We start from the raw sequence: 24,792 nt of genomic DNA, 5'->3' as shown, positions 1-24,792 counted from the left end.
TCTTCAGAATATCTTAGTATGAACTTTTGGTTTTCCTTCTTCCAATGAGTGGGTAGGCTGCAGCTCAAGATTGTAATATACCAAGTTATTTGTTTTTTCAAAGTGATTTCATGTAAATACATGTTCTGCTTCTATTTGTAGCTGAAATTGAAAGCAATGTGATAAGTAAAAATGGAGATGTCTTCCAAATTTGTGGCTAATATGCTTTTGTAGTCTTGAGCAAAAGTAATATATTTAGTGGGGAATAGAGGTACAATGCAAAATTCAAGTTTGCTTTGAGATTGTTTTTAGTTAGGCAGGGAAGACTTGCTTACAGGTGATAGTTTCTTTAGTTAGTGAGGATACCATCTAGAGGGACAAGTTACTTCCAATTTTTTTTTAATTTCTGGATCAAAAGATATGATGAAATAGCCTTCTTTCTCTCCTGATTGGTGTTTCAGAGGGGAAATATTGGCTTGCAAAATCTTTGCACCTGATCTGCTTGGTAGGAGCATTCTGTGCATGTGAATTCTGTTCATTCATCTGGTTTGCATGGGTTTGGAGAGGGTTAAATCACAATTTGGAGTATATGCTGCTTGGATTTGTAACAGAAATGTGGTTATCTGTTTGTTTTCAGTTAACTAGACCTTTAGAGAAGGAGCAAACTGAGAAATGTTTTTGGAGGTAGAAAAGTGGAGCCTTATTTCTCTTTTCTTGTGTGTGTGTTAATTGTCAGTGAACTTGGGCACGGGTGCAGCCCTAACAACTTTCTTTCCATTCGGAGCAATGATGAACTGAACTCGCCAGCTTTCCAGAAATGAACTCTTTCTCACCCCCAGTACTTTTTATTTAATTTTATACTGACATTTGATAGTTGCGGTGTTGACATTAAGTATGGTGTGCAGTAAAAACTGGCATGTTTTTAGAACTGGTAAATACTCTCATTTACCTGGGTGGAGAAGCTACTCCTTCGTGACAACCGCAGTTGTTGACATGCGGTGTGATGAGCAGTCCAGGGCTTTTCTTGTAGAGAAGAGATATGTCATGGTAGGTGGGAAGCAGCTTAACTGTGTACAGACTTTTCACAATCCTGAAGGACTGGAGTTAGTTTGAGTTTCCTAATGCCAGTGGAGGTGATACAACTAGACTTGCTGCAGAGAGCACATCCACTCTGCAGGCTGGTAGTTTCTGGTGTTCTTGAATTTTTGTATAATTTATCCAAATCCTTAGTGTTTTGCATGCAGGACTGTCATTCTCGTAAGATTGAATGTGACTTTTGGTCTCATATACCCAAAGCCTTAGCATGAAATTCTGTGCTGCAGACCATTAAGTGTCATTGTACTGATGTTGTGAATGTTGTCCACTTTTACAGATGCCTTTGTAAATAGCCAGGAATGGACACTAAGCCGATCTGTACCAGAACTGAAAGTGGTGAGTTTATATTTACTTCTCTCTCTAAAAACCATGCTGAAAATGTTATGTACAAGTGAAAATCTTCTACTTACTTCATCAAATCTACTGTTGAAGAAAAAAATACAGAAAACAATTTTTTTTTAAAAAAAGTAGTTTTCTTCAACAGAACTTATCTTTATGAAGTTTATGTACCTTCTATTTTTATAATCATGCTTCAAAGATCTATTTGTATTTCATTGATGTTTGGTCTTGTTTGGCTACATGAACCATCTTCATAGGGTGGTCTTCTCAGTAGGGAAATCTTACACTTCTCTGAGAGGAGGAAGTGGAAGTTGGCAGGTGATATACAAAACTCCTCTTATCTCACTACAATAGGCTTTTTTTTATAATTTCTTCAAGGACCAAATGTCTTTTCTCCCTCTTAAAAGAATTGAACTGAATTTATACTGAATAAAAATAGAATATTTTGAAGGTTCATTTAGTGAATCAAAACCTACATTTTTACTATAAGAATGAACAGCGATTTAAAATAATTTTTCCCCTGGCTGAGACATTTTCTGTATAGGTGGAAGAAAAGACCAAAATAACAGACACACAGATTGAGGGACTTTCCCAGATTTGCCCTTTTAAGCGTTATGAACATGGAAGCTGGAGATGTGGGCTGCAGCTTCCTTGTGGTGAATATCTGCTGTGGGTTAACCCCAGCCAGCAGCTCAGCCCCACACAGCTGCTCGCTCGCTCCCCACCGGTGGGATGGGGGAGTCAATCGGAAGGGTAAAAGTGAGAAAACTTCTGAGTTGAGATAAAGACAGTTTAAGAGGTAAAGCAAAACAAGGGATTCATTCACCCCTTCCCATCGGCAGGCAGGTGCTCAGCCATCTCCAGGAAAGACAAGCTCTGCTTATATGCTGAGTGTGATGGCAGACGGTCTGGGATATCCCTGGGGTCAGTCGGGGTCAGCTGTCCTGCCTGTGTCCCCTCCCAACTCCCTGTGCACCCCCAGTCTCCTCGCTGGTGAGGTGGGGTGACAGGCAGAAGAGGCCTTAACCCTGCGTAAGCACTGCTCAGCAATAGTGAAAACTTCCGTGTGTTATCAGCTCTGTTTCCATCGCAAATCCAAACTATAGCCCCAGACTAGCTATGATGAAGAAAATTAACTCCACCCCAGCCAAAACAAGCACAATATCAAACCAGCAACTTGTCAAGCCATCAGCACAGAGTTGTTGGGGCCATATTGCTGTGATATTTACCGTGTGGAAGTTCAGATTTAACTAAACACAATTTCTTAAACCCTAAAAAATTACTTTGGTTACAGATACAGAATTTGGTGTAATGCTTTTGGTAGGCATCTGTGCTCAGCTCCTGTTTTCCAGTTGTAACTGGATGAGCTGCTCTGATCCAAGCACCTGTTTGCCAAGTGGCAAAGTGGGTTGGGCAAAACCATCTGAGTTTCAGAGTGGGCAGCTGAGACCATGCTTCACTAGCTCACTTCTTATGTGGTAAATGTCTTTTTCTGAATCTGAGTTGTAATAGCGTTTACAGAGGTGAGAGAAAACATAGGTCAAATTTAACATGATAAATGCACTTACACAGAGTGGCATTTTAATAAAAGCAGCTTCTTCCTGACTACAGTTATGTTTCTGTTTTGATTTCAGCAGTGAACAAGGTAAGTAGAAGAAAAATGGTGGGAGTCAATGGATGTAACTGTATAATACAGGAAGGGCCTGCAGAGGCTCACCAGTTTCACTTTTAACTGATAGTGTAATTTGGACGACTGGTATCTCCCAAAATACCTCTCATGATAGAACACAAAGAATTTAGGACTGGAAGGTGTTGGTTGGATATGAGTCCAGTCCACTGTGGTATTAGCTAGCTTCTGCTGGGGAAGATCTACAGAGGGTTTCCTTGTTCATCTCTTCCCCTTCTCCTAACCCTACTAATTCACAGCACCTACTAATAAACCTGGGAGTTGCAGGAGAAGCCAAAGCTGCAGTTATGATATCTTGTAATACAGAGCACAAACAATTGCTGAGCATTAGGTAACGGTCTTGGGTTACAAATGTTTCTTATGGTACCATTATTGCATTATATGAATACTTGTCTTCCCTGTCTCGCTCCCATATTGTCTGAACCAGTGGCAGGAAAATAAACTTTGGCTGTGTGGCTGCTGTAGAGAATTGATTTTAAGTGGTCAGTGTCAATGAGCCTCAAGATTACTGCCCAAGGCTCCAGTTTCTATAGCCCTGGATAAAAGCAGAACTGTGATTACAAAAATAATAATTTGATTATTCCACTGCAAATTATTGAAGCTAGCAGCACCAGCTGTGACTGAACTTGTGCTCCAGCAAGAAGGGCAAATTAGGCACTCTGAAACGTGCTTTGCCTTGCCTATCCACCTGCCCTTGGGAAGGAGTTGGTGCAGGGATACATCTCTGTGTCGGTCCCCTGCTCCCAGCCTCAGCGTCAGTGCTTGCTTATGGCCGAGGAAGGAAAGGGCCATGTTAAAAGCCAAACCTGCCTCTTCTTCCACAGCGCTGTCATTATGTTCACCACTAAGGATAACTGTGGGTGCCTTGCTTTAGCTTGTGGCCGTGCTGGGGATATCAGAGGAATGAGAGGTGTGGTGTGTTTGCTCCTGTTGCTGTACAGTGTGTACAGGGGAGATGAGACTTCATGTTGCATGGTTATGAAGGGAGCCCCAGCAGTAGCTGCTTGAGCAGGCTGTACTCAGCAGGAGAAGATGGTTAGTAGGTTACTGGGAGAGATTGTCTTCTCTACAGAGGCTGGGCAGTCCTTAAATTGAGGTTGGTATTTGATTTTTATAGCAGCTGTTATACCCTTAGGCTCTACAGAAATTTAAGGGCAACAGAAATGGACTCTGGGAGAGCAGAGGAAGCACACAGGGTTTCAATAAAGAAAAGCCGATGGATGTATTTTTCAGTATACTTTTGAGAAAAGAATATCAGTTTTTCTCTCTGCCCTCTTTCTTAGTAACACACGTTGAGCTTGATTCCTTTCCCATTTTCGGAAGAATATTTTTTTTCTGCTGATCACATACTACCACAGTTTTACTTATGGATGTTGATGCTTCTGTTATGGTCAAGTGCGTGCTAGGCCAGCTGGGTGAGACCAGTCCCTTTCCTGAGCAATGGTGGTGTTCCTGGATCCCATTTATACAAATGTAAAATAAGGATGTGTTAAGCAGAATAACTACGAGATCTCTTTGGACAAAATAACTTCATTTGCTCAAAAAAAATTGCAAAGCACAGTCAGGCTTCTGTGCTGAATAGCTTTAAAATGGTAAATGCCATCAATACATTTATGCATTTTTACAAATGGGCTTTAGTAGGATGTGGACATAGTGGTTTGGATTTATTTTACAGCATGTCTGGCACGTGCAAATAAATGATTCAGTGTTGCACAAGCCATAACTGACAGAGCACTGTGTTGTAGCCTTGTTAGCTGAATTTTCTCATTTTTGAACTAGGCTAGGGTGGTATTTTTTGTTCCATAACATGCTTGTCATAACTTTTGTGCATTTCATGTGTATCCATAAATAAACAGAAATGACTCAGATTGTTTGTATATAAAATATGGGAGACAGGAATATGACTACTGTAAAAACATGCTGGCATATTTGTCATACTGTGGGGAATCGTCCTTAAAACAAGTATTAATCCTGATTAAGAGAAAAATTGTATTACAAGTCAGATTTTTCCTGCATAAAGCTTATTGCTCCTGGTTTTCAGAGGTTAATAGTGGGCAGAGACCCTGAGCAGTAATTAATGCCAAGCACTTGCACTGAACAACAGAAGGCCAATTCTGCTAGATTTTAATTTCATGTACTAGTTTTGTATCTGGCAGAAAAGAGATGGCTGCCTTGTCTCTTCAGATGCAGGCACTGAGGTGAGATCTTAAGGAATCCTCAATCTTACCAGATGAGAAGAGGAAGAGGTAGATATCTCCTGAATGCTTTCTGAAGTAGCTGTCTAGGGAAAAAATAAAGCTGTGCTGCAAATGTAGATTTTATAGTCAGGTATGAGGAAACTTGCTTTGGGTTCATGTGATTTTTGAGAAGTTAACATTAGTACTCAACACAAAACTAACTGTGTTAATGCTTTTTTCATGTTAACTTTTTTTACCATTTAAGCTCCTAAAGAACTTTTGTCAGTTTGACGAGTTGCTTGAAACAGATTTAAAAATGTAAATGCACAAACTTCCCTATTAAGAAACAATTAAATATTCTGATCAAGAAAATCAGTCCTGCATTATCTTTAAAACACCAACACTTTTTGCTCTCGACCTTTGAGACAACATATGGAAATGAATAAAATGAGAAAGTGGGAGGTAATACATTGCTTTTCTTTGAGGATTGTGCATGGTTTTTAGTAATATATCTTAAGGGAAGAAAGCTCTAGTTTTACTGTATGAGTTATTGAAGTGGTTTCTTATTTGAAATACCCATCTCACTTCTCCTGGTCAGTGCTTTCTGCATCAGTTTGTAGCATCATGTTTAATAATGTTCTGGCCATGCACTGTGGTCTTTTTGGGTGCGTATAAGGAGGAACATACTGGAGAACCTGAAGTGCTGTGAAATTACATATGCTGATATGGTCTTTGGGATACTTGAAAATAGAAGTATAAAATTGTATTCTCAAATCAGTAGATGAATTTTGCATATTTGGGGTCTCTAACTAAACACAGTAACACATCCCAGCTATGGGCAAAGGATGTAGCACATTTACTCTCACTGGAGCCCAGGTCAATGCTTTTCTGTTGTTCCTCACAGTTTTGCCCTCTGACTGGTTACGTATTAGACACTGGATTAATATAAAATAGTATTAATTTGCATACATGACGGACTAGTCACTCGTAAGTGAAGGTTTCAATATCTACTGTGAAGGTGTTTGCGTGACTGATAATATATTGTGATCTAGTGGAGGGTTTTTTGTGGGTGTGTTTGTGCTACACTAGTTTGTTACTAGACAGTCAGAAACAGCTTTGGCATGTTGTTTCCAAAGGTTTAGAGCTGCTGCATCTAAAGTGAAAACATAAACCACTCTTTTCTGTCAGTATTTTCCTAGCAAGCCCATTTCAAACTTGCTTGCTTTCCAACTCTTCAGAATGGTGCTTGGAAAGGGCCTTAGCCTGTCTGTTTATCTGCAGAGGTATGTCTAATCTATTGATTTACATATGGGATTTTTGGTTTGCTTGCCCTTTTTGGCCCAGACTTGCATAATATAGAGCTGTTGGGGAAGAAGGGAGATAGGGATGCTTGCCTTGGGAATGTGGTGTTCAGCTTCTGCTCCAGGGTGAAGATGCTGCTCTAGTGAATACAGCCTGCTGATGAGCTGTGTGCTGAAGAAAACGAGCAACTAGCAAGCAGTTTCGTTAATCTCCTTTTAAAAGTCAGAAATCTGTTAAAATCTGGAAAACTGTATTGACTGCTTCAATTCCATTTAAAAAAAAAAAAAAGCTTTCACATGCTAGATCTTAAACTATTTAAGCAGTTGTTAATTCTGAACAGTGAGAAATACATCGTTGTAGGCAAAGTGAAAAAGATGGGAAGTAACCTTTCTTCAGGAGCCTTTGTGTGGAAAGGGAGAGGGTATCAGTTTTGTAAGGAGAACAGGAGGGGTGCAGAGACCAAGCTGTTCTTCACAGGATTTCCTCAAGTATCGTGGTTTCGTTGACTGATAAATATGGAGGATTGTTTGAAAATTTTCTTATTTATGGAAGTATATGAGAGACAAGCTTACTATAGTTTATTGGCATACAGTGGAGGGAAAAGTAATTCACTTAGGAGGTTGCTTGATGTTTTGGGGTTAAAGAAGATATGTTAGGGATGCTATTTTCTTCCTATTGCCTCTCACTTGATGTCTGGTTGAACACTGGAGAAAGCCACAACATCATTTCAGCTAAGTCAAGCATTCAGAAAGGAAATACAGGATTTGGATGTCAGTGTAATATTGCTTTAGTTTTTGTTCTTTGTATGGGCAGGTGGAAGTCTTAAGCTGTTTTTCTGCTCTTTCTGATTACCTTCCCTATACATTGAATGGGGGAATTGGGGATCAGTGTTAATAATAAAAAAAATTAGCTAATCAATATTGTCTGTTTTCTTGTGCCGTACAGAATCTTAGGTCTTTACTTACCCACTATTCACATTCTTTTTGAATACAGCAGCTCATTTCTGCATTAATTTTTCTTTAGGTCTTGTCACCTAATTTTCAATAACACACCAAATATTTTCACAATGCTTCTGTGAGATGAAAAAGCTTGGAAACATGGATGCTGGAGAGAGAGAAGTTTCATTTCTCCTAATAGCTTTTGCTCAAGGTGAAAGATGTTGAGCCAGAACCGAACCCCAGTGCAATCCCACACCACTCGCAGCTATTGTCTCTCTCATGTTGGCAAAACAGGGAAGTCACAGTGACCTCATGTTGTAGTTTTTGAGTAGGTTGCCCAGAGGACTTAAATGAACTGTGTACCCAAAATGTTTAGTTGCTCAAGCCAAGAGACTTTCTATCCAGACTTACTCAAAGCCTTTGCTTTCAGGCAGTAAGTGTGGGCATCTTGGAGGCAACATCCTTGTTGTGTTGCAGGTCTGGCCTCCTTGCAAAGCAGGGTGTGTGGAGTGTGCTAGTCATTTAGGTCTGAGGTATCAGCTGTATCCTTTTCTTGTTGGTGTTTAGCATCCTGTGTGATGAAGTTTTGTCAGGTAGATGATATGACACACCTGTAGAAAGTTACTCTTTGCCCTAGAGAGGTTATTGGTTGCTTTTTTTTTCTCTGTGAAGTTGCAAACGTACATTTTCTTAAGAAGGTATCTTCTGTAACTTTTGGGTTCCAAGTGAAGCTTACTAACCTTGAAGGGGAAAACAGCTCTGATAAATGGTTTTCTCTTGGCCAAACCTCAGTGAAACTCTGCAGTGTGTTTCTAGAGAGTGCTGTCCCATGGAAATGGGGTCTGAGAACACAAGGTTAGGTAGCCGCAGAGATGATGTTTGCCTCTGTCACATACTTTGCACTTAATTTTAGTGGTAGACCTCTTGGTGTGTACTAGTGTGGCCTGTAATTTTTGTTAGCTATAGGTTAGATTAAAAGCTTCCAGTATGGTTAGCTGGTTTAAACACTCTTCAAAGTCAGCTCAAAGCCCAATAAACAGGTACATGTGTGTTGTCCAGCCTCTTGGTCTGTGGCTTCCTTTTTATTTTTTGTGGGACTGCTCATTGATAGCAGCTATACCTACAGCAGTGGGTTTCTTGTTTTATATTTCTTTTTTGTCCTCTTTTTTTTTTTTTTTTTTTTTTTATTACATACTATTTGTCTGTTCAGCTTCTTTCCTGCTAACCTGAACAAGTCGAGAGTAAAGCTTCCTGTAGCATTAGGCTAGCCTGGGATCTGGTATCTCTTTCTTTCCCTGCCTTTTCTGCCCCTCAGACCCCCAAGTCAGGTCATGATTTATAGTTGTTTGCTATTACTTTTGAAATCTGTTTTGGGGTTCTTGGGGTTTTTTCTTCCACTCTAGCCCACACTGTTTATCATGCTTAAAGCTTATGCTATTGTAGGGGCTGAAGGGTGATGCGAGACTGCCTTCAATTTACCCTCCACCTAAGGTGATGCCTTATCTGACCTGTTCTTGCATATCAGCTATAGAGATAAAGTGAACATCCTGTGCAGTGCCTTTAGCCTTGTCTCAAATGAAAGTTGTTCTGAATTGTAAAAAATAAATAATTTTTTTCCTCTCCTCATCTCCACAACTGTCATCAGGTTAGTTTAAGGTGGCACAACTCTGTTGTTTTAAGTAATTTTTGATAAGGAGGATAGTTTCTTAACAGTTAAGATTAAAAATATGGAGTAGAGAATTTGCATTAATGTGTAACTTGTTCATGCTACCTCTGTCAATTTGGCATACTTGGGCAGATCAGCAGAGTTCATCCTCTCTCCAGGGATCTTATGTTCTGAACCTTTTGGTTAGGGTCAAGATAAACATGTAAGAACAGAGTAGGCTTAGGTTTCTTTAAAGGATAAAATAAGTTTCCATCGTCTCCTCCAAAATCTGAGTAAGTACAGTGTCTGCTGAGATAACAACTGAGCAAGAAAAGACGACATTCATCTGAAACATAAGGAGGTATGTTCTCCAAACCCTCTAGTCCCCTGGACTGTGCAGAGCCCGGCAGGCAGCCAGGCTTGGACCTTGCTTGCTGCATCTGTCAGTCTGCTTCTGGTTGGTTGATGGTCAGGCCTGGGGACAGATCAGCAGGACTTGTATTGGCCAGCAAGGCAAGGCTGCAGCTCGAAAGGGAAGGTGTGTTTGGTGGTGCGGGAGTAGTGAAGACAGGCTTTGTAACCACCTTGCACCCCTTTTAAAGCAACAAAAGAAGCACAAATCTTCAAGTCTTTGACATTTGAGAGCCTCTGGGAAGAAAACTGTTTTGGTGTTGGGCTACATTCTCTTTCTTCTGCCAGGGTTTTTAAAACCAAATGCCAGCAAGCAAGCTTAACAGAAAAATCGCATGTGCTTTAAGATTGAGTACTTCTATTTGACAAGTTCCCAGTGCAGATGTTAGGGCATGAACAGTTTGAGTTGTAAACTTATTGGTAAAGTAAGGGACTTCAGCAAGCCATAGTGGACATGCCAGGATGTGTCTGTCTATAGCCATTATATATCATGTGTGCACTTCAGTGGCAAGTCGGTGTGAATCACGTGGTGGATAGTCTACAGAGATATTTTTTTAGTATGAGAATTTAGTGATTTTTGTGTGTTTTTCAGTAAAGGTGTGAGAAGCTTGGTCTGAGTTTCAGGCTTCTTCCCTGAAGTCTATATATTGCCTCACATTCACACTTAGCATTAGTGGTGAGCTGAATAAAGGAGTGCTACTAATAAACTGATTTTGGTTTATATGTTTTGTCATGTATATACTCTGCCGTAGCCCAGGCTTTTTGGCATTTATCTGTTGGCATATTTTGCAGTGTTTCTGTTGCATGGGCTTTCCCCTCAGGTGCATAGAAGTTATTTCTGCATTAAGATTTGGCTTGAATATACTGGGTTTTATGGGGATTAATTGCAGTTGAACTTTTTCCTTTTTTTTTTTTTTTTTTTTTTTTTTTTTTTTTTTTTTTTTTTTTTCCCCAGGGGATTGTGGGTAACCTAGCGAGTGGCAAGTCTGCACTTGTACACCGGTATCTGACTGGCACATATGTCCAAGAGGAATCACCTGAAGGTATGTGGATATGCAAATTTCATTAATATTTCTTCTTTTTTTTTTCCACAAACTACATCTTTATTCATTTTTAATCATGCAGAAATGAATCAGTAAATAATCTAACTTGGTATTTCAGTGTTCATGGAGATTTTCCCTTTAACATTCTCCAGACTGTGATAAGTACATATGATGAGTATAATTGTAACTTTTTCATAACTACTTAGCCTCTTTAAATACTTCGGCATCCAGTATGTGTCCATATGGGAAACTCTAGTCCTGTGTTGAGAAGAGTTGACTGCTCTCGGTAGTGCTACTGCTTTCAATTTGGTTGTAGAAAGCCCCAATTACTGTGTCTGGTACTGGATTTTTGCAGAATCGGGCCCTTTGGTTTGTGATGTTGGAAGAATAAAAATTCACAAGCCTAAACTAAAGATGTAACTGGTTCCTTGTTTAATATATTGAATCTTTGGTCTTGAAGTGTTGGAGTTTTTAAAAATGTTCTTTTGCCACAGAAAATTAATTTATATGTGAAAAAGTTGTAGTGTTTAACATTAATCCAAGTTTATAGGTTGAAATCAAAAATATCATAATACCTTACAGAGGTGTATCTTACACTGAATACTTTTTTTTTTTTTTTAATCTGTTCTCCTTATGAACTTTTAAATCCAACTCTGAGACACTGAATTTCTGGTTCCTTCTTTTCCTTACTGGCTGTTCCATTCTTTGCAGATATGGATGCAGGTAACTATACATTGTCTTCATGGCAGCTCTTGTTTTGAAGAGACAGACAGAAGTTTATGTATTATAGCGTTTTCCCCTTGTTTTGTGTATCATTTTGATTTGTTTCCTTTTGATTTCAAGTCTTTAGTACATCTCACTGTTTTTGTCTCTTGCTGTAGCTGTCTTCTCAATAATAGTTTGTAGCTTCATGCATCTATGATAACATTTGTTTCAAATTAACTCTTACCAAAGGAAGCTGTTAAGCCTAGTAGTTGACATTGTAACAGTCTTGAATTATGGGAGGAGAGGGAAAGGCAGGGGAGGACAAGGCCTTTTCTTGTGTAATTGCAGTAACAGTGAAGTCTTCAAGTTTATAAGCTTGCCTTAAATGTTTTTGCTGCTTTGTAACTAGGGCTGATGGGGAGATAATTGAGCTTTGCAACAAAACTGCCACATTGGTGCCTGCTGCTTCTGGACGCTGATAGCAAGAAATGGTTATGTAGTGTGTAGATCCACTGAATACAACAACAGGTCTTCAGCAAAAATGGGTACCTCTGTAGATCTCTTTCATCGTTTCATGAACAGAAAATATATTGTTGATTTTTTTTTTTTTTTTTGTCTTGCAAGATCCAAATGTATTGATTATTCACAGGGTTAACAGTCCTCTTCTAAACTATGAATATTTTAGGTGGTGTTCCTTGAGAGTATTGCCATCTGTCCTCTTTGTCTTCAAGGATTTTTATTTGCAGTGCTTGAGTGATGTTCAGACTGTTTTTCTTGAAAGGATTAGATTACAAAAGCAGTGTCAAATCATTTCTTTGCACATAAGTGTAGCTGACAAGCCTCACTAATGACGCCATTCCATTTCATTAACAGCAGAAAAGCTGGAATAATTAAGAACTCTAATTAACCTTGTAAGGGATAGGGTCACGATCTCTAATCAAGTTCGTGTTAAAGGAAATTCAACTCACATAAACTATCCTTAGTAAACATCTGTAGTAATGATTTGTTAGTGTGGTTTTTTTTTCTCATCCCAGCATAAGTCCTTATGCTGCTCTTCTATAGAAAATACGGCAGCAGTGTGGTTGATTCTGTTGCGTGGCAGCGAGGGACTTTTGATTTTTACTTTCTGCATGGGAACATAGCTTTTGATAAACTGAGACTAGGTGTCGGCCTTTATGTTGGGAGACCAGTTCTATTGCTAATGTCTGCTAAATGTGTCAGATTGTTAAACTGAATAAAGAATAGTACGTATATCAGGTGTTAAGGTGTCAGCTGCTTGCCTATTTAAGAAAAAACCCAACCCTTTACTGACTTTGGCTTATTAGCTGCAAAATTTATCAGGTATCATATAATTAGTATTTAATTGGTAAAACGATGAATTCATACTTCATGTGAAAATGGTGATTGTCACCAGAGACCACCATTTCTGCTATTCTTTGCCTTCTAAAATGCTACAATTACCATGAAACCTGCCCTGAATTGGACAAGTGCCAGATCTCCTGTAGGCCTTTTAAGGTAGCTTCAGCATTCCAGTAAATGAATCTTAAGTATATATAGATGGTTTTATGTTTCCTTCAGCTCTTCTAAGACAAGACACTTCTCTTACTGCCTGACACCACCTCCCCACTCAGAGGAACAATCATATCGCATTAAAGTGTAGAACACTTTTCTCTCATAGTCTGGCCCAACTTTTACTTCTCTTCAGAATTAATTTTAGTCTCTATCGTGATTGTAGCATGAAAACCTTTGTTTTCTTATAGTCCTACTTGTGGAGAAAAGAGGCTTTAAGACTCTTCCTTTGCATATTTTACATGCACATGGCTATACTCTCGTGTGACACACTTTTAAAGCAGCTGTATTTTGATGTAAGAAAAGGAATAATGTAGTGCCCTATAATAAGTGGGTATTTCAGTAGTCTGGGACTTGCTGTTTTTTCTTCCTGTAATGATACAACAAGGAAGTGATGGGAAATAGGGTATTTTTAATGATTTGTGATCTTCTAAGAACCTTGCAGGTGATAGGAAGAACAACTTCTACTAAATAACATGCTGGGATTTTTGTATAGCTGAAACAACAAGTAAGATGCAGGCAACCTGCTATCTTTGTTCACCTAAAATTTAATTCTACCTGTTTGAACAAAATGAAATGTGGTGTGCATGGAATTTGAGACCAAGTACTTTGCAGACCAAGGTGAATTGAAGTTTACAGGAACAGTGAGTGTCAGGAGTATTCTGTTACTGTGTGGGTTTTTGTTTCCAAAAGGCAAGGAAGTGTGAAACATAACTTAAAGGTTTTTGCACATCTCTGGTATGTCTGTGCATACCCTAATTCATGTCATGTCATGATTATTTCAGTATTTCTTTTCAAGTGAACCTAATTTAAAAAAAGAAAAAAAAAAAGTAAGTTGTGTTTCAGATTGTCTAATTGTCTCAGCTGGGATGAGGAAAAAGGAAGGGTTTTTTTCTCTCCCACCCCACTGCCACAGTAAAGTGAGATGCTAGAACAGACAACTGATGTGAACATGAACTGCTAAATCTGGTCAGCATATCTTCTGTTTAAAAAAAACAAGAAGGGGAGCTGAGGTCGCGTTAACAAAATCCACTTAAATTTGAAGATGCAGAGTAGTTGAAGTGAGAGTTAAGGGAGAAGCAGGTTCCCTGCTGAGGAAACAGAATAAAGGTAGTGGCACCTGTGGCTAGACAGTACAGCTGAAGGGAGAAAGCCAGTGCAAGGAGTGTAGCAAGTCAATTGGCTGTATCTTTGGTAACTTTTTTCAGAAGTTCTAGTGCAATGTACGCTCAGGAGACTGGCTTTAAAGTAACTTAATGCATAACTTCTTCACTGAAGTTGGTACTTACCTCTTTCGCTGCTATTTTTTTTTTGAGAATTGATGATTATCTAATGGCAATATGCTCTACTTTGGCATTCAAATGAAGGAAAAACATTAAAATAAGTTAATAACTAAACGGTGGGTTATATTTAAGATTCTTTTTTTCTTTTTTCCCCCCAAGTGGAGTAAAATGGGTTTTTGTTCTCAAAAGCATAAAGACAGTCCAGTACCCTCTCTTGGGGGAGCAAATAGCTGTTGCAGTTGGTGGAGATTTCATGTCTCTGTGTGTGGAGGAACTTATGAATATAATGTAAATGACAGTGTAGCATGTGAATCTTTGCAGTACTATTTCCCAGCTTCTAGGCTGATAATCCTTAGGCTTCCCTTGTACTACACAGCATGAAAGGAAGGCATTGGATGCTCTTAGAGGGTTATTTTAGCCACTAATATATGTTTTACCCCTATTTTTTTTAAATCTGTGGAATTTTTTATTCCTTATATAAGGTTATTCACTTGCCTCGGATTTCTTCTTTCCCATTTTGTAACTGTAGCCCATTTTAGTTCTTTTTCATACTGGTAGAATGGGTTGAAAGCAAATTGCATTGGGTGTTTTATTCCACCTGGTGTATTGTGACCGTCACCACACTGTAATGCGAGTGAGGCACAGCAGTTTGTCTAGCACTTCAGTTTTGTAGTGCTGCCCCCGCTGCATCCCAGGTGAGCTACAAGCTCAGCAGAATACCACTGTACTTCAGCCCTTGGTCTGTCCCTGAAGGGTAAGATGCATCAAATTTCAAGTGCCACTTAATTTCAGTTAGGGGTCTCTTATGTGTTAAGGGCTACAATAAATATGTTCCCTTAGTAAGAGCTATAGAGTAAAGCCTTAATGTGCTTTCCAAAAAGCTGTGATCATTTGCTTTCTTTCCAAACTTGACCTAAAAATAATTTTATACCGTAACAGTCTCTACTAATACAACTTTTCAGTACCTACAATGAATAGTGTATGGTTTGAGTAGTAGCCATCATCCTAAAACTTGATACTTAAAAACTAGAAGTGTTCATATTCAGCATTCTCTTTAAAGAAGGAGGAATGCAATGAGATTACTATGAAAGTAAGTTGGTAGTCTGTTACCAAAACATGTAGCTATTTCATGTTGGAGGATGCAGGTCCATGCTTTTCTACTTTCTATCTAGTAACTATTTCCATATCATGCTACTTCAGCAGCATGTAATGATGCAAGGAGGATTGAGAAAGCATACTTTAAAATTTCAGCTGCTTTTGTTCAGCATCCCCTCATGAGATTTTTATCTGTCTGTAGACTCTTACAAAATCTGTATACAAAAAGTAAACATAATCTATTAACCTGGTTAACCTTTCAGTTGCCTTCATTTATGGAAAAGGTCTAATGCTTCAGTTGCTGGGCTCTGAGATGAAACCAAGAATGTAGCTTGTTCTCCGGGGTGGGGGTGGGGGCGGGGGGAGGAGAGAAAGAAAACAAAGGAAAAAAAAATATTCTTCTTTGCTTTCATTATGTTAAATTAAGTGTTCAGACAAGCAAGGCAAGAAAGGAAGACTCTGTTTTGGCATTCTTTATACCTGGTTGTGCTGGGAGATTTAATAGTTAGATGTGGATCACAGTTTGGTGTTTCAAGTTGACTGGAACAATGGGAGCTGCAGCAGAATTGGACAACCTTTTCCTTCTGTAAGATAGTGATTCTAGTCCTCTTCAAGCTAAAATTGTAGTTCTTCCTTCTATGAACAGTTAGGTTCTTAAGTTTGCAAACCTCTTCACAGAAACCATTAGCTGTTTTTATCTATTTAGGGTTTTTTTTTTTTCAAATATTTAGGAATCCGGAGACTGTATTTACTAAACAACCAAATTTGGTCTTGCATGAGTAAAAGGAGAGGCCTCTGTCCCAGACTAATATGTGTGTTCTGTTCTTATTGAGCAAGCCAGCTGGAATGTATGTGAATAGCAGAGAAATTTGTCCTCTGAGTATGTACTTACATGCTTTTGTTTAAAGATAGATTTTCATGCTTTTTCACTGGTGGTTTCCTTGAATTCCATAATATTATCATCATACATGTAAAAGTTTACATACAGCTTCTATGGGGAGATTTTAGAAGAATTCCAAGTGCATATGAGTTCAAAAAGGCAACGTGAACCTTAGAGTCCAGTTCCTTTAATCCGTTAGAGCACTCAGGCCACAAAACATAGGGAGGCTGATATTTTCCATGCAGAATTCAAGTCCTTGGTGCAGTGGTTCACAAGCTTTATGCAGCATTTTTTGGGGCAGCAGAAGCTATCAGAGTACTACTTTTTATCTGTAAAAATGCATACAGATGCTGTGTTGTGTGCAGGAGACGATGATTTTGAACATGTGTTTCAAAATTATCTCCTTTTAGTTCTTTGTCTTCTGTTTTTGTTAAAATGCTACCAGCTGATTGTTTTTATTTGGCATTTCATGCTGGAATCTAGATAATACTAGTCTTTTTTGATCATTTTAAAGTATTGCTGCAGTTGGGTCTCTTGGGCTTTTGAAGCCTTTCAGGCTTAGCATAAAAGAGTGTGTTTATGTATTCTGCAGTCTCCCCTCTCCATCCCTTCCCTTCTCCTCATCCCCCTGAGACTGCCTGTATGGGTTAGCAAGTTCTTTGAAAACCTCTCTGTTCTAGCTGTCAAATTGGCTACTGTTTAAAGTGTTGCACAAATAAGGAACTATGTTAATTAAAGGAAGAAGTTAAGTATTTGCTCTTTTCCTGTGGAGAAGGTGCTGAAGAAGCAGTTTTTTAGAAGGGACTTCCCTTTTAGGTTCTATGCCTTGAGGGTGAGATGATCTTTAAGATGTCTTTAACATGTTGCACTTTGAATACTCAAAAAGTTTTGATGACTAATGTCTGTAGGATTTACACCCTTCTTGTAACAGGCTCCTCTGATGGTAAAAACTGTATTTGGGGTTTATAGCTGCTATTACAACTTTGCTCCTAATAGTAATACAGGTGACTCTTAGGTCTCCAGTGCTCTTGGCTTTCTGCTGCTGTTGAGTCAGAAGCCAGTTTGGAGTTTCCGTTGCTGGAAAAAAGGGCCTGCTTTCCACTTTCTCTTTCAAATATTGCTGCTGGTTATATTTCTGAATCATAGCCCAGTGTTTAGCTCTTGATCTTTAACTCCTATATGATTTCTTATTGGTGTGGGGTTTTTCTTTCCATTTTATTTTTACCTTGTTTTGGAGGGTAGTATTGGAAAGTAGGGCATGGTAGTTAGCTGATTTTATTCACAGTATGTTTAATTCTCAACTGTTTTTTAAAATTTGCTGCTATATCAGGCTGTCACTAGGTTTTCTACATGCGTTAGGAATGCCAAGGGCCGTCCACCTTGCAGGATGGCCAGATGAGATCTTGGCGAAGTAATTGACTGCTCTCCACCTTCACCACACTGCTGGAAAGGCAGGTTCTTCTGCAGGAGGTGTGGGGCTGCCCCAGCTCCATCACCAGTATGTGATGGGGAAAAAGGAGGAAAAAAGGGATGGAGGGAGAGTGGTTTGGCTTTCATTCTGAGTGAGACTTTTAAACAGGCAACCTGTTTTCCTTCATGCTGCTAATCCTAAAACTTTCCATGTATATTTGTAGGACTGACACTTGGCATTAGGTAACATCCTTCTGAAAAACCTTGTCATTTACTTCAGTGTTGTCATTCTCTTTTCTCCTTCCCACGCCCCCTTGGTTCTGAGTGATACTAATATGAAAGGTGTTCAGTGAAATACAGAGTACAGATGAAAAGTAGATTTTTCCTACCACTTAAGGTATAGTATGCTATTATGTAAAGACCCTTCTGTTCTCATATTTGAATTGGAATATTTTGGGAGGTAGTTTTTTAAAATAAGAGAGACTATGATAGTTGCTTTGTCTGAGCTTCCTTAGATCTCAGTATGATTTTTTTTGTGTGTTCAGCCAGATTATAGTATAATCACAGCTAGCTAAGTCCAATTTTAACTTCAAGGTTACTATTTGTAATGTAATACTGTAATGAATGGTTAGATGTTGTAGAAGCTGACCGTAAACTAAGTATAAAAAGTGGAAAAAAAAAAAAAGCTTGCAAATTATGCTTCTGTGCTTGTAGGAGATAAGTGTTTTGCTTATCATGGTTATGCAGTTTTGGGTTTGTTAGCAGGTATATTAAGACCTTTGAAATTACGTTGGAAGCTTAGGAAGTTGAACTTACAGAATTTTAAAGCAGATGTTGGCAGGAGATGATTTATATGCTAGATTGAAAGGTAGAAGCTGTGCGAATTTTTGGCTGAACAAATTAGTGTCTGGAAGATGAAATGTGTGACAGACCAATTTTTAAGGAACTGCAGTAAAGAGCAGCTATAGTATTTTAAGTCATAGGGCTAACTTTGTAAGGAACTTTGTTTGGAGAGTGGTGTTTTGGGATGCAAACCTTTAAACTTGAAAAGACTGGCTGATGGAAACAGCTAGGAGTGTGCTAAAGTAGCATCACATCCTGCCTGCCCAAAGAAGTTGACTGCTGCTGTTTGTTTTTTGTTTGTCTCCAGCTGGCTTGATTAAAAATAAGCCTTTAAAATTAGACTTGTACCATATATACAGTTAGTGGGTGTAACATGTAAGCAACTGCACCTGCTGTCAATAAAATAAACAAAAAAGTAAAAAAAAAAAAAAAGAAGTAGTAAAAAAGTTATTGGATATTCTTGATTTTCTACCTTAGTAGAAATTGAACCACTAATTTAGTTGTAGGCCCTTGTCACCTGACCCTGTGGAGACAGAGAGCTTCTTTTAGGGGTCTTTGGCAGGATGATAACATTGTATATAGCTGTTTGCCTTATAAAATGGTGTTTGTTATGCTGACAGTATTAACCAGGGGTCAGGAGCAGGGAGTACTGGTCACAACCCTATAAATGTACAAATATCTTTTTTTCTCTTCCATTTTAATACTTAATAAGGCTTAGCTTTTAAAATACTTGACCATGTTAATCTGAAGAGTTCTACTGTCTGATTAAGCTCAAACATCTGATATCCATAGCTGTGCTCTGATGAAATTTAGATAAAGCTGTGCCAAGTGAAGAGATTACGGTGCTGGAGAGAATGCTAAATACAGAGAACAAAAGCAGCAGTTCAGGAATCTTAAAATATTTTCAGATTGTAATTGCAGGATTCAGTGTACAGAGGTGATGCAATGGTAACTGTGGCTCCAAGAGGCTCCTGGCACTCAGGAGGTGGGGATGAGTCCAAGGGATCTGGGTGCTTGTTAGAGGAGAACATTCCTTGCAGGTTCTGACTGGTTATTTTCCTCCTCTTTAAGTTGTCAGAAATATTTTTTTCATGTGAATGAACTATGAAAAAGGGCATACTCACAACATGTAATGTATTCAGCTTTTATGTGCTCCATGCCAGAATTTTTGTGTATTTATGTGCTGTAGATGTCAAATGAGAATGTGTTACCTCATCATGTTGAATTGATGGGTGTCTTAATACCTTGTTTGTGGAGTAATTTCAGGGATGTGAGCGCTTAACATACAGGACACACGTGCTTTATCACCTTACAGAAAACGTTTCAGAATTTTTCAAATTCACACTAGAACCTTAAACAGTATTAAAATCTCAAACTTATTTTTTGTATTTAAAAATCGTATATAGGTTGGTGGTATGCCTTTCTTAAGAGGAAAGACAAATAGATTCTTTGCAGGCAACCGTGAAGTGACAGTTGTAATTCTGATGTATGTGCCAAAAATCAGTGTACTCCTTTAAATATGAATACTTTTCTCTGTCATGCTAAATGTTAAGGTCTGTATGGTACTACTTCTGCTGTGTCATATTTGTTATCTAACCACATTTTTTAAGCTGTCTTTGAGAGAGAGGTGCTACCTCTATGGCTTCTGCAGGACAGGGAAATCAAGTACTAGTCCCTAAACCAGACAAGTTTAACAGAGTAGATTCTCTAGTTTGTCAAACAGCTAATCAGATGCTGATTATGTGGTAAGCTGGGCACCCTGAGATACAGGGATGCTTCCAGCCAGGAGAGGAAAATCATACAGGATTTTAAATGCTCTGAGGGCAAACTGTTTTAAAATGCACATTGGCAGCGTGTGCTTTCCAGAATCCCATTCTGTTTATCAGCTTTGCTGCTGAACAGTAGATCCCAAAGTTTATACTTAGAATTGTGGTGACCTGGGATCATAACAAAATAGGAATTGAAAAAATGATAAAAGTCTTTCCCTTGACCTAAAACGGGATCAGCAGATTATTTCTTAGTAAGAACCCTCACCTCTTGTCCCTTCCTAGTCTTTTCTCTTAAATAACCACAATTCATATGCTTATTTTTCTTACTGTGCATTTTCTAGGCAGATTTTTTTTTTTTTTTTTGCAAGTGCTTATGAGCTGTTTTCATTTGGTCCTTATCTTCAGTGTAATGTGAGACCCAGAGCAATACAGGGAATTGTGGCTGAGGCTAAGGGCTAGGATGCTAAATGTTTGTCTGCACTCCACAGGAATTCACAGCAGCTTGTCTGCAGTGCCAGGGGTTTGCCATCCTACTCTGTCTTTCTGCAGTTGCTTGGTCCTGCTTAGGTGGAGGATGCTCTATTTGTGTCTATAATGCTACTTTTGTTTTTTTCCACTCCATTTTCCTAACTTGTCATGATCATGTTGAAGTACAATCCAATTTTCTAATATAATTGCAGTCCCTCCTGCTTCATTAGCTAGAAATTAAATAGCCTGTTACTTCCATCTTCTAGGTTATTAATAAAATCCTTGCATGAGACTTGAAACTCCTGCAGAAACTTGCATTGGTATCATACTTTTTTTTAAGATGAGTCATTTGATGAGTACCAGGCTTACCTCTACTTCTGCACACGCATTACAATTGTTTTATTAAGATGGGGCTTCTCTAATTGACTTACAAGCAGTATGTCACTGAATGTCAGAAGCTTTATAAGAAAATACAACATGCGCTGTTCCTGTCCAAGTCCTGTCTCCATGCAGCGAAGGAAACTTAATTGCTCAGAGGCTGGCTCTTTTTTTTTTTTTTTTTCACTTGTTTATCTTGGTGGTTAATCCATCATTTTCTTCTCTTCTGTCTGAAATAAAACATTGGGTGGCAATCTCAACCTGTTCGCTGTGCTTCTGACTTCTCCTTTTGCTCTCACCAAGTTCTCCTAAGAGAAAATCTGCAGTAGAAGTATCCCCTGCACCAAAATGTCTAATAACTGCATTTGTGTGTAATAACATGTGGTTGACTCAGATAAATGCTCTTTCCAGACTGGTCTGTGAAGCACCACATTTTTTTTTTGTTTACTTTAGAGGCTAGCAACTTTTTAAAGTTAATGGAACCAACTGCTGAGTGTTTCATTCTCGTTGGCTGGTGTTGAGCCAAGAGTGGGTTGGAGCAGGATGTCACTCTCAGATGGTTCCTACTTATCTGCTTAAGTCACAGTCAGGGAGTTTGGAACTGCACTATTCTATCTGATAAATTATTTTATACCACCTGGAAATGAGACCAATATCCTTGCAGAAATATCATTCGGCATCACTGCCTTGGTATGTCCTCAGGATGAACCTCTCGCCACCAACCCATTCTCTCTCTAAACGTCAATTATGGTCTCTGATTCTATGCAACTTGGAGTAGTTATTACTTTTTTTAAGTGCAAGGTGTATTTTCCTGAACTTAAAATTCAGTTGATCCCCATTCAAATCACCACCAGGTTTTTTGGACCCATCAGGTCTGGCCTTCAGTAGAAGCGCTGCAAATGTGTCAATGAATTATCTCAAAATCAAGTTGTTAAAGGTCATTATGGCTACTAAAAATCCATCATTAAAGGCCTCTAAGCCTTATTGTTGTGGAATTACAAGATGATATATTATTTCTTTTTTGTCAGTTTTTATATTATTTCTTTTTTGTCAGTTTTTATGTAATGAAAACGTTATCTATATGATGTAACATTATCACATCATCCATGTTTTGTGCCTGTGGGTGTACCTGGCTCTAATTGAGTACGGCCTAATACTTCAGGGAACACTCATAGTCTAGTCATAGAATTATTTAGTTTGGAAAAGATGCTTAAGGTCATTGAGTCCAACCGTTAACCCAACACTGCCAAGTCCACCACTAAGCCATGTCCCTAAGCACCACATCTACATGTCTTCTAAATACCTCCAGGGACGGTGAATCCACCGCTTCCTGGGCAGCCTGTTCCAATGATTGACAATCCTTCTGGTGAAGAAATTTTTCCTAATATCCAACCTCAACTTCCCCTGGTGCAACTTGAGGCCATTTCCTCTTGTCCTATCACTTCTTAATTGGGAGAAGAGAGTGACACTAGTCCATGATTTGATCCATATATTGCCTAAAATGTATCATAAGCCTACCTGAGAGAAGTAGATGGTGGGTTTTGAAAAACTCGGTCTAGGTTGTATTGTTGGGTTTTGTGGGCTTTCTGGGGTGTTTTTGTTTTTTGTTTTGTTTTGGTTTTAACCCAGGTACTTCGTTGGGAAACTGGTGCAGTTATGTGTTTGTGGCTGTAGTTTCGTGTGAGAGCGATGGTTCCCCAATCTTTGTGCTTCTGTGGTTATATGCTCAACCACATTTGGTTACTGTAGTATTGTCTAGCACAATATTTGCATTAAGGAAATACCCGAAGGCTAACTTTACATGTGGCTGAATTATAGTTTGTGATAGCTTCTCTGCTGCTAATACCAATATGAATTGACATCAAGCACTGAGCATAACGTGACATGGTGAAAATTTAATTTTAAAGCTTCTTATGTGATAATATGCTTTATTGGGAAACGCTGAGAAGAAAACATTTTGAAAGCATGGGTAGCATTCAGCTGCAACACTGACTGCAACAGCCCAGTAAACTAGGGCTGTTCTTTGGTGCTTCTGCTTAGTTGTAGATCTTGCAAGCATTTCTTTTTTTCTGACCTTAACTAGTGATTGTCATATATTTGGTCCTGAAATGAGGTATGTATGAATGGAGGGAATAAAAGACTTAACGTGTTTTCCTGAAGAGAAGCCAGATTTTTGGTACTGTCTTTTCTATCTTAAGAAGGAAAAAAAAAAGAGAGACAGAATCTGTGTTTGTGAGACAACTGACCACTGTTGTCAAAATACATGTGTCTTTGGGAATATAAAATACAGGCTTTTGTGGCTGCTTCAGTCTTACCTTCTGTCTCTCTTTTCCTGCCTGCTCCTGTCTGCCCTGCCCCCATGGTTACAGTAGGCATTCAGCTGCTTCATGGGTTTGTCATGTGGCCAGCCCCCCAAATTTATCTTTCTCATATGGCCAAATAACTTCATCCCTGTGGCAATTTGCTTGAATAAAGAGCCTGGCGAATGCAGTTGAGCCTGGGGATACAGTATGAAAATCAGCAGTTGCTTCGGTGAGCAATTACGCAGTGGAACAGCTATCAGCTAGAGGAAGAGGCAGCCAGGCTTTCATAGCTGGATGTAAACCTCCATCTGTGGAATTCCCTATGTAGCGTAAAGGTTTCGCAGTATAGAGCACTTTTGATTACAAATGCGTGCAGTATTTAAAATTAGTACCCATTTTTACTGAAGGGCAGTTTATTACTACTGCTGAATCAAAGCGCTAACCTTTATAGAATGATGTGCATAGAAATGAGATTAGGAAGCTTTTGTTGATTCCCTCAGCCTGGTATTCTGACTTGTGCTGGGTCTTTAGCCGTGGCTGTAAATAGCTGATGCACAGAATTTATTTAGCTTTATATTGATCGAAGCTTTATTTTTATCTGGAGCCTTTCACAGGAAGAATCTGGCCTAATGCACGTAAGAGGCTGGGTGGTTTTATGGGTTGCATCAGAAGCACCTCTCTGTATCTTCTGGTGGGTATTGTGTATGGTTTGTACGCAGGAGTAGTATTTGCCTCCTTATGCAAAATTTTGTACTTGTCTCAAAACAAGCCTGTGTGAATTGATAATGATCTTGCCCTGGAAAACTAGGAATAATGCAGCAGTTTATAAATACAGAGTTTTAGAGAAAATAAATAAACCACATACTAAAATCCTCCCAGATGAAAGCTTCCATGCAGTTTCAGTGATACGTTTTTATAAAATTGCTGTGACATTTCATGAAAACAGTTTCCAGCTCCATCTGTCGGCCTGTAGAGAGTTATTTAGGTATTTGCTGGCATATCTTTTATATGGCTTTAGAGATGAGATTGGGGCTGCAAGTAAATGTAGTTCAGCTGTAGCTGACTGCACACCTTGCGCTCCAGCATCTTTGTGCTTTGACATGCCTGTTAGGAGACTGCAGGAGTGATTCACTCTGTCCTTCAGAGCTGTGGTCTAGGCTGCTAGTCTTTCTCTTTTGATGATCTCCTTTGGCAGGTACTTATGGGAGTTGAGAAATTCCCTCATTAAAAAGCTGCATGTGTCATAATACTGATGGGACTAGAACAAAGCTAGCTATCTCCCTTGGGACCAGCGCTGTCGGTTTTTGAGCTCATTCTTTAAATTAAGAAGGTCATTTCTTTGTTTTCTGTGTCATCAGCTTAGACAGTATCTTGTTGCTTCATCATACATACAGATATTTAGAAAAGTACAGTGGTATTTTGTAGGCAGGAGAGACTTCTTGACTGCTTTGACAGGTTGCAGTAGTTCAATAT

At 38.9% G+C, this 24,792-nt stretch overlaps 1 protein-coding gene across 9 annotated transcripts in view; it reads left to right on the top strand.

Annotated features, from left to right (window-relative positions):
• The window catches only part of AGAP1 (ArfGAP with GTPase domain, ankyrin repeat and PH domain 1), a 355,685-nt gene that overhangs the window by 91,068 nt on the left and 239,825 nt on the right, over positions 1 to 24,792 (top strand). For 6 of the 9 annotated variants that reach the window (XM_026852142.1, XM_026852143.1, XM_026852140.1 and 3 more), the window contains exons 2-4: positions 1,352 to 1,410; positions 10,529 to 10,616; positions 11,328 to 11,339. In XM_026852142.1, the coding sequence (XP_026707943.1) occupies positions 1,352 to 1,410; positions 10,529 to 10,616; positions 11,328 to 11,339 (159 nt within the window). The remainder of the gene's footprint in view (positions 1 to 1,351; positions 1,411 to 10,528; positions 10,617 to 11,327; positions 11,340 to 24,792) is intronic. The other 3 variants (XM_026852146.1, XM_026852141.1, XM_026852139.1) reach the window with 1 other exon arrangement.

Source organism: Athene cunicularia (genome assembly GCF_003259725.1).
Source record: "Athene cunicularia isolate RWA chromosome 7 unlocalized genomic scaffold, athCun1 chr7_part1, whole genome shotgun sequence".
Classification (NCBI taxonomy): Eukaryota; Metazoa; Chordata; class Aves; order Strigiformes; family Strigidae; genus Athene; species Athene cunicularia.
This window is presented reverse-complemented; position numbering and strand designations above follow the sequence as displayed.